The sequence below is a fragment of the Loxodonta africana genome, chromosome 12, assembly GCF_030014295.1.
Source record: "Loxodonta africana isolate mLoxAfr1 chromosome 12, mLoxAfr1.hap2, whole genome shotgun sequence".
NCBI classification, from domain to species: Eukaryota; Metazoa; Chordata; class Mammalia; order Proboscidea; family Elephantidae; genus Loxodonta; species Loxodonta africana.
The window spans coordinates 96,071,501-96,084,603 of record NC_087353.1 but is presented as its reverse complement, the minus strand read 5'-3'; the positions used below and the strand labels follow the sequence as shown (position 1 = coordinate 96,084,603).

Below are 13,103 nucleotides of genomic sequence, written 5' to 3'. Positions count from 1 at the left end.
GTCAGGGGGCACAGAGGGGGGCGCTTGCCTCCAGGCGGAAGTCCAAGGGGGCACCAGATGAAGCGCAGAATGACTATTTGAGGTGTCACAAATATGAAAGGCGCCTGACTGAGGCAGCCGGACAAGATGGGGACAGGTGTTTCTGTGAAGCGTCGCTGCTACCAACGTCTGTTCATCTTGAAATGGGGGGGTGCAGCTTAGATTGCTCTGGGCACTTGTTACCATCCTCCTGGCCCTGTCGGGGCGCAGTGTCCCTGCTTGGCACCGGCGCTGTTTTCCGTAGATAGACCTGTGCACCCAGGGACTCTTACTGGTTTCTAAGGGCTGCCATACAAAGTGCCACGAACCGGACAGCTTCAAACAAAAGACACTTATTGCCTCCATCCTGGAGGCCAGAAGTTGGAAACTAGTATCCCTGGCGTGGAATCAGTGTCGGCAGGGCCATGCTCCCTCTGAAGGCTTACGGGAGGATCCTTCCTCGTGTCTTCCAGCTTCTGGTGGTTGCCAGCAGTCCTTGGTGTTCCCTGGCTGATGGACGCCATTGCTCCGTCTCTGCCTTTGTCTTCACATGGCCCTCTCCCCTGTGCGTCTGTGTGTCTGTGTCCATAGTTTCCCTCTTCTTATAGGGATGCCAGTTATTGCCCACCCTAATCCAGGATGTCCTCATCTTAATTAATTACACCTGCAGAGACCCTAGTTCTAAATGTAGCTACATACATGGGTTCCAGATGGACATGAATTTTGGGAGACACTGTTCAACCGAGCCCAGTGCCCTTTACAGAGCAGCTCTGCCCTCTCCCGGCTGGGACCCAGATCCATCCCACATGGAACCCAAATTCAGGAAATCTGGAAGAACCAACAGAGCCGCCTTGGTGGTGGTGGTTGGCTCTGACTCATGGTGACCTCGTGTATACCAGAACCAAGTGTTGCCGGTCCTGCTCCATCTTCATGGTTGTTGGTGTGTTTGAGCCCGTCGTTGTGGCTCTTGTGTTGATCTCTCTCATGGACGGTGTGTCTTAGTCACCTAGTGCTAACAGACATACTGCAAGTGGGTGGCTTTAACAAAGACAAATTTATTTTCTCACAGTTTAGGAGGCCAGAAGTCCAAATTCATGGTGCCGGCTCTGAGGGAAGGCATTCTTTGTCAGCTCTAGGGGAAAGTTCTTGTCTCTTTGCAGCATCTGTAAGCCTGGTGTTCCTTGGCTACTTGGTGATCTTCATGTGGCGTGGCGTCTGTCTTCCCCCAGCTCTGCTTGGTTCTTGGTTTATATCTCAAAAGAGATGAACTAAAACACCCCCTGTAATAATACTGCCTCATTAATATAAGAAAGAAAACCCATTCCCAAATGGGATTTTAATCACAGGTATGGGATTTACAACACATATTTTGGGGGAACACAATTCAAACCATAGCAGATGGTTCCTCTCATTTTTGTTGACCCTCCATTTTACCAACCACGATGTCCTTCTCTAGTAACTGGTGTTTCCTGATGACATGTCTAAAGCAAGCAAGCTAGCCATCTCATTTGTAAGGAGCCTTCTGCTTCTATTTTTTTCTAGGACTGTTATCCAGTCTTATAGAGAACAGTTCGCGCTAACAGGTGTTTGTTGACGACACCAAAGGGTCTTTCAAGTCCTCTCAGTCAAAGAGCCTGTTTTTCTTTGCCGTAGCTGTATTTTCCCCTACTCTTTAACTTCATGGGGGCAAAATGGCTCAGGGCTCCCAGCCTTGCCGTTGAGGAGTCCCGCAGAAAGAGTTTCTTCCCTTTTATTTGCCAGCAGAAGTCCAGGGTTGGGTCTCATCAGCCTGACCTAGATCATGCCTGAGTGATCAGGGTAGCCAGAAGGACAGGAGTTTCTGAGTAGCCAGGTCTCTGTCACCTGTCCACCCTTACAGTGGGAGGAAGGGGGTGCTTCTCCAGAAGGAGCCCTCCCCATCCACGGTGGGGGTCCCTAACACCCACACGCACACACTTCTTCCCGCATACAAAAACGTTCAGCCCAGCACCTTGGTGCTTCTGCCTAACACCAAGCACCTATTTCTGGAAAATCAGCCCCTGGAAACCCTGTGGCACATAGTTCTCCTCGACACCCATGGGTGTCCATGTGCCGGAGTCGCCTCCATAGCAAACCTGTTTTTTTTTTTTTTTTAATAATTTATTTTATTTTTTTGTTGTTTTTGAAATTGTACTCAGCAGAACGTAGACCAGTTCGGCAATTTCTACACGTACAATTCAGTGACACGGATTACCTTCTTTCAGTCGTGCAACCATTCTCATCCTCCTTTTTGAATTGTTCCCAACTGTTTGTTTTTTAAATAGTGTTACCCCAGACACAGAGCCCCAGTGGCGCAGTGGGTAAGAGCTCGGCTGCTAACCGAAAGGTTGGCAGTGTGAATCCATCGGCTGATCTTTGGAAAGCCTATAGCGTTGCTATAGAGTCGCTGAGTCTACAGATTTGGTTATTTTTTGACCCCAGACATACCCGCTCTCTCTCCTAGAGACTGCCCTAGCAGGGTGGCCAGCTCCAGACCATGGCAGGCCCTCCTTTATCTCTGGGTGTGGAGCCAGCCCCAACACGCTGGGCATGCAGTGGTGGAAAAATGGGGGGCAGCTATTCCAAAAGCTTCCGTGTGGAGAAGGGGAATGACCCTCTGTGGCCACCAGTCCAGGCCAAAAGCTCTTGGCTGGCAAGGGGTCGAGCTCCTTGTGGGCTGGCGCGCCCAGCCCTGGCTTTGCCCACGCGCTCTGTCCGGGGTCCTCCAAGCCACGTATGAGAGATGGGCTTTGAGGGGATGCTGTCCTGGGCATGAACCTCTTCTTTTTTTTTTTTCTTAATTGTGGTAGAATACGTAAAAGCATAAAAACTGCCATTTTAACCATTTTAAGTGCACAATTTAGTGACGTTAATTACCTTTGCCATGTTGTACGACCATCACCACTATCCATTTCCAAAACTTTTTCATCTCCCCCTTCATCGGTGACTCCCCAGCTCCTGGTAACCTCTAACTTACTTTCTGTCTCTCTGCATTTGCCTCTTCTAGATGTTTCCCATTAGTGGGATCATACAGTATTTGTCCTTTTGTGTCTGACTGATTTCACTCGGCATGAAGTTTCCAAGGCTCATCCATACTGTAGCATGTTATCAGAACTTTGCTTGTTTCTCTTTATGGCCCAGTAATATTCCATTGTGTGGATAGACTACATTTTGTTAATCCTTTCATCCACCGATGGACACTTGTGTTGTTTCCATCTTCTGGCGACTGTGAACAGTGCTGCAGCGGACACTGGTGTACGTGTATCTGTTTGAGTCCCAGCTTTCAAGTCTCTTGGCATATACCCAGGAGCAGACTTACCAAGTTATATGGCGATTCTGAGTTTGCATTACTGAGGAACTGCCAGACCTTTTCACAGCAACTGTAGCATTTTACCACCCCTGAGCAATGCAGGGAGCCCTGGTGGCACAGTGGTTAAGAGGTTGGCTGCTAACCAAAAGGTCAGCAGTTGGACTCCACCAGCTGCTCCTTGGAAACCCTATGGGGCAGTTCTACTCTGTCCTGTAGAGTCGCTATGAGTCAGAATCGACTTGACGGTAACGGGCTTGAGCAGTGCGGGAGGATTCCAGTTTCTGTACATTGTAGTTCTGTGACCGCTCAGTTCCTGCCAGTGTGGGCTTGAGGGCTTGGGGCTGACAGTGACAGGCATTGCAACTCTTCAAAGTTTGGGAAGTTCCTGGCGTATTTACGTCAACTCCTTTGGGTGATTCAAAGGAGAAGTCGTGGGGTGTTAGGAATTGAGAATAGCCTGTGGGTTTCTGTCTCCTAGCAGCCGCCTTTTAGGGCTCTCCCGCACCAGCCAGGCGCAGTTTGAAACCCCCATGTGGGAGGATGGCTTGATCTGCCCCACCCCGATGGAGGGCTCGTTGTTGTTGTTGTTGTTGGGTGCCTTCAAGTTGATTTTCGACTCATAGCGACCCCACATGACAGAGTAGAACTGCCCCGTAGGGTTTTCTAATCTGTAATCTTTAAAGGAGATAGCCAGGTCTTTCTCTCAAGGAGCTGCTGGCTGGGCTCAAACCCAGCTCAGACCCTTTCGGTTAGCAGCTGACTGAGCACTTAACGATTATGCCACCGGGGCTCCTTGAGGGTTCTTTAGAAGGGGGGTTATTTCCCCCTCTGTCAGGCAGAGGAGCGAGGGCTTGGCTTCTCCCCACTCTCTCCAGGTCCAGCTTTGTTTTGGGCCTCCCTGCCTTTGGAGCCCTAACCTGAACTTGGGGCAGATCACCTGGCTCCTCCAACCCTACAGGGCACAGGATTGTCTGAATTTAAACCCTCTAGGATTGAGGCAGAAAGAGCCTCTCTTGGCAAGGCCAGGCCACAGTTTCCAAAGGCCACCTTGAGCTTGCAGATTCTTGTAAGCTCTTTCTGGAAGGCACTCCAAACTCCTGGTATTTTAAAACCAAAGTCCCTAGAGCGCTAAGCCTGGCAGGCACTTGATGGAGGAGTGACACGATTTGAGTCGATCATAGGGCCATCCCACCGTCCTCCCCCCACCTTGATGTACCCATTCCTCGTTTTAGCATCTGCCATTCACAGGTTTCAGTGCCAGGATCAACTGATGTCTCTCACTGCTACAAAGGATAGAGACCTAACTAGGGAAATGAACTAAAGCACAAAGTGAAATTGATTGGCCTCTTTAACAGAAAAGTCCAGGGTGTCTGGCTACAGGTACAGCTGGACCCAAGGGCTCAGAGGGTGTCTTCAGACTCATTCTCATGTCCAAATGTCACTCTTACCTCCTTCCTCTGTGCCAGCTTCATCTCCCCTCTTATGACAAGAAGCTCTAGCTGCTTTCAGCTCAGTCTAGCACCTAGAAGTGACACCAGGAAGTAAGTTTTTCTTTCCTAAACGGGTCAAGCTAAAGTCATGAGCCCATCCCTAAACCAATCACAATGGCCAAGACGATGGGATGTTCTGATTGGCCAGATCAAGTCATGTGCCCAGTCCTGGGGGTGGTGATTGGGTACTGAGTCCATCCCCAAACCAATTACAATAGCCAGGAGGATGTTGTTGTTAGGTGCCTCGGAGTCAGATCCAATTTATAGTGACCCTATAGGGCAGAGTAGAACTGCCCCATAGGGTTTCCAAGGAGCCACTGGTGGATTTGAACTGCTGACCTTTTGGTTAGCAGCTGAGCTCTTAACCACTGTGCCACCAGAGCTCTGTTAGCCAGAAGGATGGGCTCTTCCAATTTCCTGGACCAAGTCAGGTGCCCACTCCCCAAACCAATCACAATGGCCAGGAGGATGGGATGTTCAAGTCATGTGCTCACTCCTGGGGGTGGGGATGAGGGTATGTGAGAAAGGGAGAGAAGGCTGGCTGGGAAGAATATAACTGCTTTCAAAGACGAATGGGTTTAGAAATCTCGGCCAAGGTAATTATGAGCCCAGGAGACAGAAGGGGCCACATAAATCAGCCTGAGACCAGAAGAACTTACATGGTACCCGGCTACAACCAGTGACTGCCCTGATAGAGAACACAACAGAGAATCCCTGATGGAGTAGTAGGAGAGCAGTAGGATGCAGAGCTCAAATTCTCGTAAAAAGACCAGACTTAATGGTCTGACTGAGACTAGAAGGACCCCGGAGGTCATGGTCCCCAGATCCTCTGTTAGTCCAATACAGGAACGATTCCCAAAGCCAACTCTTCAGACAGGGCTTGGACTGGACTATAAGATAGAAAATGATACTGGTGAGGAGTGAGCTTCTTGGCTGAAGTAGACACATGAGACTATGTGGGCAGCTGCTGTCCTAAAGGGGAGATGAGAAAGCAGAGGGGGACAGAGCTGGCTGAATGGACATGGGGAATACAGAGTGGAGAGAAGGCGTGGGCTGTCTCATTAGGGAGAGAGCAACTAGGAGTATATAGCAAGGGGTATGTAAGTTTTTGTATGAGAGACTGATTTGATTTGTAAACTTTCACTAAAGCACAATACATATATACATATATATATTTAAAAAAAATTACAGTCAACAACAACAAAAAAGAAGTCTTGGCCATCCCTCTCCCACCTTGAATTTATACTGTGCTTTGAACTGAAAAGAATTTGAGCTCTTCTAGTGAGATGTACATTATGAAGTCCAGTCACTACTAGGGACCCAATAAATTAAAAGTAAAAAGCAGAGTATTGAATGAGGTAGGAAATTTGCATGTAGATTTCCCCAATTTAGAGGAAAAAAAAAAAAAATTAACTTCAAGCTGCCTGGCAGCCAAAGTGAAAAGGGAAGAAGGAGTTTTTAGATCTAGTTTCTTGAGGAAAAAACCTGCTGGTTCCTTGGGTGGGCCGAGCTTTGCTTAGCCCTGGGTGCTTAAAGAAATTTCTCCTCTAGGACAGTGACAGTGGAGGCAGGCAGGTCCCTGAGCCACCTGGTACTGGGGGTGGATTTTTTATTCTGACAGCAGATCTCTCCTCTGAGCCTCAGGGACCAGAGAGAGCTGTGAGTCTATCCCCTTGCAGGCCCAGGTTCGGGCACGGAGGAGGGTACAGGAGATGTTTGTTGAGTGATTAAGCAAACTCCCAACACAGTGCTTGAAGCCTAATGCCCAGGCGGCTGTGGGTGGGCTCCATGTACTGCACCTGTCTCTGGCTGCCTGAGGTGTAGGGAGGAGCAGTGCCTGTGGATTCACGACCCCACCTCACCACATCCCTTAGCCCATGCCTGCGGGGGTGGGGGCAGTGGTATAAACCCCCCAGCTCCCTCGCAGCTTCTCAGGCCACCCTGGAAGTGGCTCAGACTGTCTCCCCAGCCTCCTGCTGGTAATCTCTCTCCCTTGGCTTCCTGCCCTTCCTGGCCCTACTCCCTGACCCCTGACTCTACCTGCATTTCCCGGGAACGCTTCCCAGTAAGTCACCTTTGCCCAAATGGCTTGTCTTAGAGTCTGTGTCTGCGACAAGGGTCCACTTTTAAACATCATGTGAGTGACCCCATCCTGGAGCCATACCGTTTGTACTGTCAATGGAGACTGTACTACGAGGGGCAGAGGGTTCCATGACCCAGTGGCATGTTGAGTGCATCTTTATTTGGTGGCCACCCACACAGCATCTGCTACACTTGACACGGTTGTAGGCCTGATGCTGGGCTCTGTCCAGAGACACAGTGATGAGTTCCCACCTGTCTCCTCCTTGCCCCCCTCTTTGCCTGCCTGTGAAGTGGGGATAAAGCAGGGGCCCGGCTGCAGTACGCCCAATACGCAGTAGACGTGGAGTCCCTGGGTGGTGCAAATGGTTAATCTGCTCAGCTGTTACCGGAAAGATTGGGGGTTCGAGTCTTCCTGGAGGTGCCTTGGGAGAAAGGCTTGGCAATCTACTTCCCACAAATTAGCCACTGAAAACCCTATAGGGCACAGTTCTGCTCTGACACTCATGGGGACGCCCTCTGTGTGGGGATCTCTGGACCCTGGGAGGCTTCGTGTGGCCATGCTGCTCTGGAACAGGGAGTTGAAAGTCCATTTCAGATCAGGATCCTTAATTGAAGGTTTCAGTGAAATCCCTCTTGGAGGCCCGGTATACAAAAGACATGGGAGTAGAGGCCCAGTATACAAAAGACATGGGAGTAGAGGCCCAGTATACAAAAGACGTGGGAGTGGAGGCCCAGTATACAAAAGGCATAGGAGTGGAGGCCCAGTATACAAAAGACATGGGAGTGGAGGCCCAGTATACAAAAGACATGGGAGTGGAGACCCAGTGTACAAAAGACATGGCAGTGGCTTCTCCGTTACAACAAGTCAGAGGTTTCCTCCCCCACCCCCAGAGAGCCCCCAGATTTTTAAAATTTTTGTTTTATTTTTTGTTGTTGCTGTTGAGAATATACACAGGAGAACATACACCAATTCAACAATTTTCACATGTAGAATTCAAGGACATTGATGCCATTCTTCAAGTGGGACAACCGTCCTCACCCCCCTTTGCGAGTTATTCCTCCCCCATTAACATGAACTTACTGTCCCCGAAGTTTCTTCTCTAACCTTTCGAGTTACCGTTGTCAGTTTGATCCCAAGTAGGTAATTCTTAAAAGAGCATGGTGCTCAAGGCAGACATTCTTTACCAGTTAAGTTAAACTATCGTTTGGTTTTAAGACTTCAGAGGGTATTTTTGGTTTAAGTTTAAAAGGCGATCTCAGGGCAATAGTTTCAGGGGTTCATCCAGCCTCCATAGCTCCAGAAAGTCTGGATTCCATGGGACTTTTAAATTTTGTTCTGCATTTTCCCCCTTTTGATCTGGATTCTTCTGTAGAATCTTTGATCAAAACATTCAGTAATGGTAGCCAGGAACCCCCAGATTTGACAGAGGTGACTTAGCGAGGCCGAGGTGAAGGGGCTCCAGGATGTAGGATCTGCCTGGGCAAAGGCCGAGGGGCATGGTGTGGCCCCAAGGGGTAAGTGGAGGGCTGCCTGCGCTGACTGGCCTTCTCTGCTGACTGCCCCCCCCACAGCGGCGTGGCATGAAGGGCAAGGCGCGCAAGCTCTTCTACAAGGCCATTGTGCGTGGCAAGGAGATGATCCGCATTGGGGACTGCGCCGTCTTCCTTTCGGCCGGCCGCCCCAACCTGCCCTACATTGGCCGCATCCAGAGCATGTGGGAGTCCTGGGGCAACAACATGGTGGTCCGTGTCAAGTGGTTCTACCACCCTGAAGAGACCAGCCCGGGCAAGCAGTTCCACGAGGGCCAGGTGAGCCCCGCAGCCCAACCTGTGTACCCCTGCCCACGGCCTCAATGTCCAGGTACCCTAGGGCTGACCAGGGCTAGGTGAACCTAGCAATCTGGCTTGCGTCCCCTGCCCAAGTCCCAGTGCTCGGGTGCCCTAGGAGCAACCAAGGCCAGGTAAGCCCTGTGGGCAGGTAAGCCCCACGGCCTGTCCTGTGTCTCCCTGCCCATGGCCTCAGTGTCCGGGTGCCCTAGGGCCAGCCAGGACCAGGTGATCCCTGTGGCCAGGTGAGCCCATGGCCAGGTGAGCCCTGCAGCCTGCCCTGTATCCCTCTACCCAGGTTCCCAGTGTCCTGGCGAACTCCAAAGGCTGGGTGATCCCTGTGGGCCTAGCCCACATCCCCTTGCCCAGGTCCACAATGTCTGGGTGATACAGGGCTGACCAGGGACAAAGAACACCTGGAAGTCCCGGGGGCCAGGCAGTCCCAGGCATTATAGGACAGTGGACAGTGGCCTCTTGCAGTGGCCCCGACAGAACAGGGAGGTTCTGGACCCAGGCCCTGCCCCATCTGCCCATCATGGGCCAGCCCTGCCCTTGGGCTGAGGACCAGGTGAGGCCGGCCTGGCTCACGCCCACCCTCCTGTACCACAAGCAGCCCTGGGACCAGAAGTCGGGCCGGAGCCTCCCCGCTGCCCTGCAGGCCTCCAGTCAGAGGAAGGACTTCATGGAGGTAGGAGGACTGCCAGGAAGCGGACGCCACCTCCAGACCCTCCTGAACATAGCCTAGGGGAGCTCTGGATTGCACTCAGGGGGTGGGGTCCAGCAGCCAGCTGTGTCCAAGTTGTGTCCTGCTCTCCTCCTCCCTCGCCAAATGTCTTGTCACTGTGACTCTCGACCTTTTGTTTCCTGGTCCCCATCTCTGCGTCCTCTATGTTGGGCTCCGCCTCTGTGCCTCAGTCTCTCTTGGTCTGCCTCTCCTTGTCCTCAGGACTCCTCTCTGCTCTGCCGGTCTATACATCTGTCTCCATCTCTGTCTCTTGGATCTCTGTCTCGTTCTCTCTCGATATCTCTCTCTCCTGGTTTCTTTGTTTTAGTCTCTTTCTCTTGGTTTATCTGTCTCTATCTCTCTGCATCTCTCCTTGTCTCTGTCTCTCCCGGTCTCTCGATCTCTGTCTCTTCAGATCTCTGCATCTGTCCCTGCCTCCCTCCATCTCTGCCTCTCCCAGGCTCTGTGTCTGTCTCTGCCTCTTTAGATCTCCACATCTGTCTCTCTCGATCTCTGTCTTTCCAGGGCTGTCTCTCCCTGTCTCTGTGTCTCTCTCAGTCTCTGTCCTTGTCCGCAGTCCCCCCTCTGTGTGTCTCCATCTTTGGGTCTTTGCTCTGAGGCCGTCTCTGGTCCTTCTACTCCAGGAGCGGGGTCTGGCCTCTCTTCCCTGCCCCACCTACCCTGCACCCCCTGACCGTTACCTGTCCCATACCCCTTCGCCCAGTGCCCCTGACCACTACCTGCCCGGCAGCCCCCGCCCTGCGGCCCCAACCCCAACTGCCTCGTCCCCCCTGCGACCACACCCCACACCTTGTCTGCCCTGTGCCCCCTGACCCCTGCCCTGTGCCTCTGACCACCGCCCACCCACCCCATGGCCCCTGCTCACCCCGTGCACCTCCCCCACTGGCCCTGTGTCCCTTGACCACTACCCACCTGCCCCATGGCCCCTGCTCACCCCGTGTTCCCTGACCATTTGCCCGCCCGCCTGCCTGCCCGCAGCGTGCCCTATACCAGTCCTCTCACGTGGACGAGAACGACGTGCAGACGGTGTCGCACAAGTGCCTGGTGGTGGGCCTGGAGCAGTATGAACAGATGCTGAAGACCAAGAAGTACCAGGACAGCGAGGGCCTCTACTACCTCGCGGGCACCTACGAGCCCACCACAGGCATGATCTTCTCCACCGACGGCGTGCCCGTGCTCTGCTGAGCGCCGGCCGCCCCGGCTAAGGGCTCCATCAGCTGCCTTGCCCCCCAGGCCCCGGGGACTGCTTACATCACTGCCACGGCCAGAGGCCACACATGGGCTGTGCAAGCCCTGATAGGGCATGCGCCCACGGCTGAGTGCATGCAGTGTGCCCGTGGGCGTGTGCGTACGCCCACGGGGGTGTGAGTGCGATGTGTACATGTGTGTGCCCGTATGCATGCACGTGTGTGCACACATGTGCACACGCCTCCAGACCCCCTTTCTAGACCCCTTGGTGCCCCCCCCCCAGACAGGGGCTTCTCCCAATGATCAGGGTATAGCTCTGCCCACCCCCACCCCAGGCCTCCCCAGCACCCCTTAAGCACTTGGCCCTCCAGGCCCCAGGCTGCTGCGTGGAACCCAGGTGCCCCCAGGCCCACGCCAGCTAAGTATCCAAGACTCGGACTGGGGACTCGGTTGGGGAGGAAGGGGTTTCTAAGGAACCAAACTGACGCTCTAGGGTGTTTCCCCCCACATCGGACCCTCCTGGGGCTGCCAGGGTCCAGCCACCTCAGCATGGAGCCCAACCCAAGGCCTCCTACCATGGGAGGGGGCAGCTCAGCGCCAGCCAGTCTCACCAACGGTGCCAGGCCTGCTCCTGGGTGCCCTGCCAGGAGCCTGGGCCTCCGCCCTCTCAGGACGGCCTGGAACTTGGGGAACGCAGCCAGGTGAGGGCAGAGCCCTGGAGCATCGGCAAGGCACCAGGTGGAGGCCAGGCGCTGGCCGCACCTGGCCCAGACCCTCACACTACAGACAACCCCTATGGTGCTGAAACCTTTGCCCCGGCCCAATCACACCTGGCCGCTCCACGGCCAGGCCTTGGCCACCCCGGGAGGAGGCAGTTCTTAACCTGTACAGTTTTATTGTACCAAGAGACTCTAGCCCCGCCCCTGTATCATACGCCTTTAAATGGAGTCAACTTTTTAATTATATATATAAAGATAAATATATATAAATATATATAAATATAAACTTTTTAAAACTGTGAAAAATAGCTATGAAATTATAAAAAGCGAACACATTCTGATGTGCAGAATATTATTTTTTATTTCCTGTTAGATTGTGAGTGCCAAACAGCCGGCGTCACGGATCCCCACCCTCACCCATGTCCCTACGCACACCCCTGCCTGCCCGGCCCTCCTGCCCCCCAGCTCCCCCCCCGTACTGTATTTGCCCCCCAGATGGATAAGGAGCTAGGGAAAGCAGAGAGGAGACTCGAGCAAGGGAGAGAGGGAGGGAGCCGGCCCAGCTGTGAGTCCCCCCCTCTGGCCCAGAAAGCACTTACTCAGCCCCCTGGGAACAGGAGAGCTTGCCCAGACAATCTTGAGGGAAGGAAAAGCCAGACTTTGGTTTTGTTTTTTGGGGGATTATTGTTTTCTTTCTTTCTTTCTTTTTTTAAGTTTCTTTTGGAATTTTGTTTGTTGGCGAATTCTGTGTGATCTTTTTCATAAAAAAAGAAAAGAAAAGAAGATTTCATTGGAAAAGCACTGTTGTCTGAGCGATTTATTTCAGGGGCTGGTGGGGTTGGCATTGGGTGTTTAGGATAGAGGTAAGGCGACACAGTGGCTCCTGGTGTTGGAATGCGCCTGCCAGGCAGGCTGACATCTCAGGACACCAGAGGCCTGTTGAGGACTGATCACTGGCCACATGTGGCTATTTAAATTGGAATTAATTTAAATCGGTAGTAGAATTCTCACCTTCCATGCAGGAGACCTGGGTTGGATTCCTGGCCAGTGCATCTCATGTGCAGCTGCCACCTGTATGTCTGTGGAGGCTTGCGTGTTGCTGTGATGCTAGACCGGTTTAGCAGAACTTCCAAAGACACTAGGAAGAAAGGCCTGGAGATCTACTTCCAAAAATCAACCAGTGAAAACCCTATGAATTACAATGGTCTGATCCTGTCATGCTCGGGGTCGCCACGAGTCAGAGATCAACTTGACGGCAGCTAACAACAGTTTAAATGAAAGAAAAAAAGTTCAATTCCTTGGTCTCGTAAGCCACATTTTCATTGTTGATTTGTGACTTTGGAGGCTCCATGTGTCACAGAGTAGGCTGTAATCTTTACTGAGGCAGACGGCCAGGTCTTTCTCCCATGGGGGTGCTGGGTGGATTTGACACAACAACCTTTTGGTTACCAGCTGAGTGTAAACTGTTTGCACCACCCAGGGACCTTCCCTAGCCACACTTTCAGTGCCCAACAGCCACATGTGGCTGGTGATTACTGTATCGGGCAGTGGTGAAGTTCTAGAACATTGCATCACTGCACCAAGTTCTGGTGGACAGTGCAGGGTGGGAGGGCTTCCATCTCCTATTTGTTCTTTTAAAATGCAGAGCCGGGCGCTCCTGGCCAGTGCCCACACTGCTGCTGTCCATGCCTGAAGGAGGCATGGTC

At 52.5% G+C, this 13,103-nt stretch overlaps 1 protein-coding gene across 9 annotated transcripts in view; it reads left to right on the top strand.

Moving 5' to 3' along the window:
• TNRC18 (trinucleotide repeat containing 18) overlaps positions 1-12,198 on the top strand; it is a 117,206-nt gene extending 105,008 nt beyond the window's left edge. For 6 of the 9 annotated variants that reach the window (XM_064296000.1, XM_064295998.1, XM_064295997.1 and 3 more), the window contains 3 exons: positions 8,491-8,727; positions 9,356-9,433; positions 10,469-12,198. In XM_064296000.1, the coding sequence (XP_064152070.1) occupies positions 8,491-8,727; positions 9,356-9,433; positions 10,469-10,675 (522 nt within the window). In that variant the 3' untranslated portion in view covers positions 10,676-12,198. The remainder of the gene's footprint in view (positions 1-8,490; positions 8,728-9,355; positions 9,434-10,468) is intronic. The other 3 variants (XM_064295999.1, XM_064295996.1, XR_010323697.1) reach the window with 2 other exon arrangements.
• The last annotated feature ends 905 nt before the right edge of the window (positions 12,199-13,103 follow it).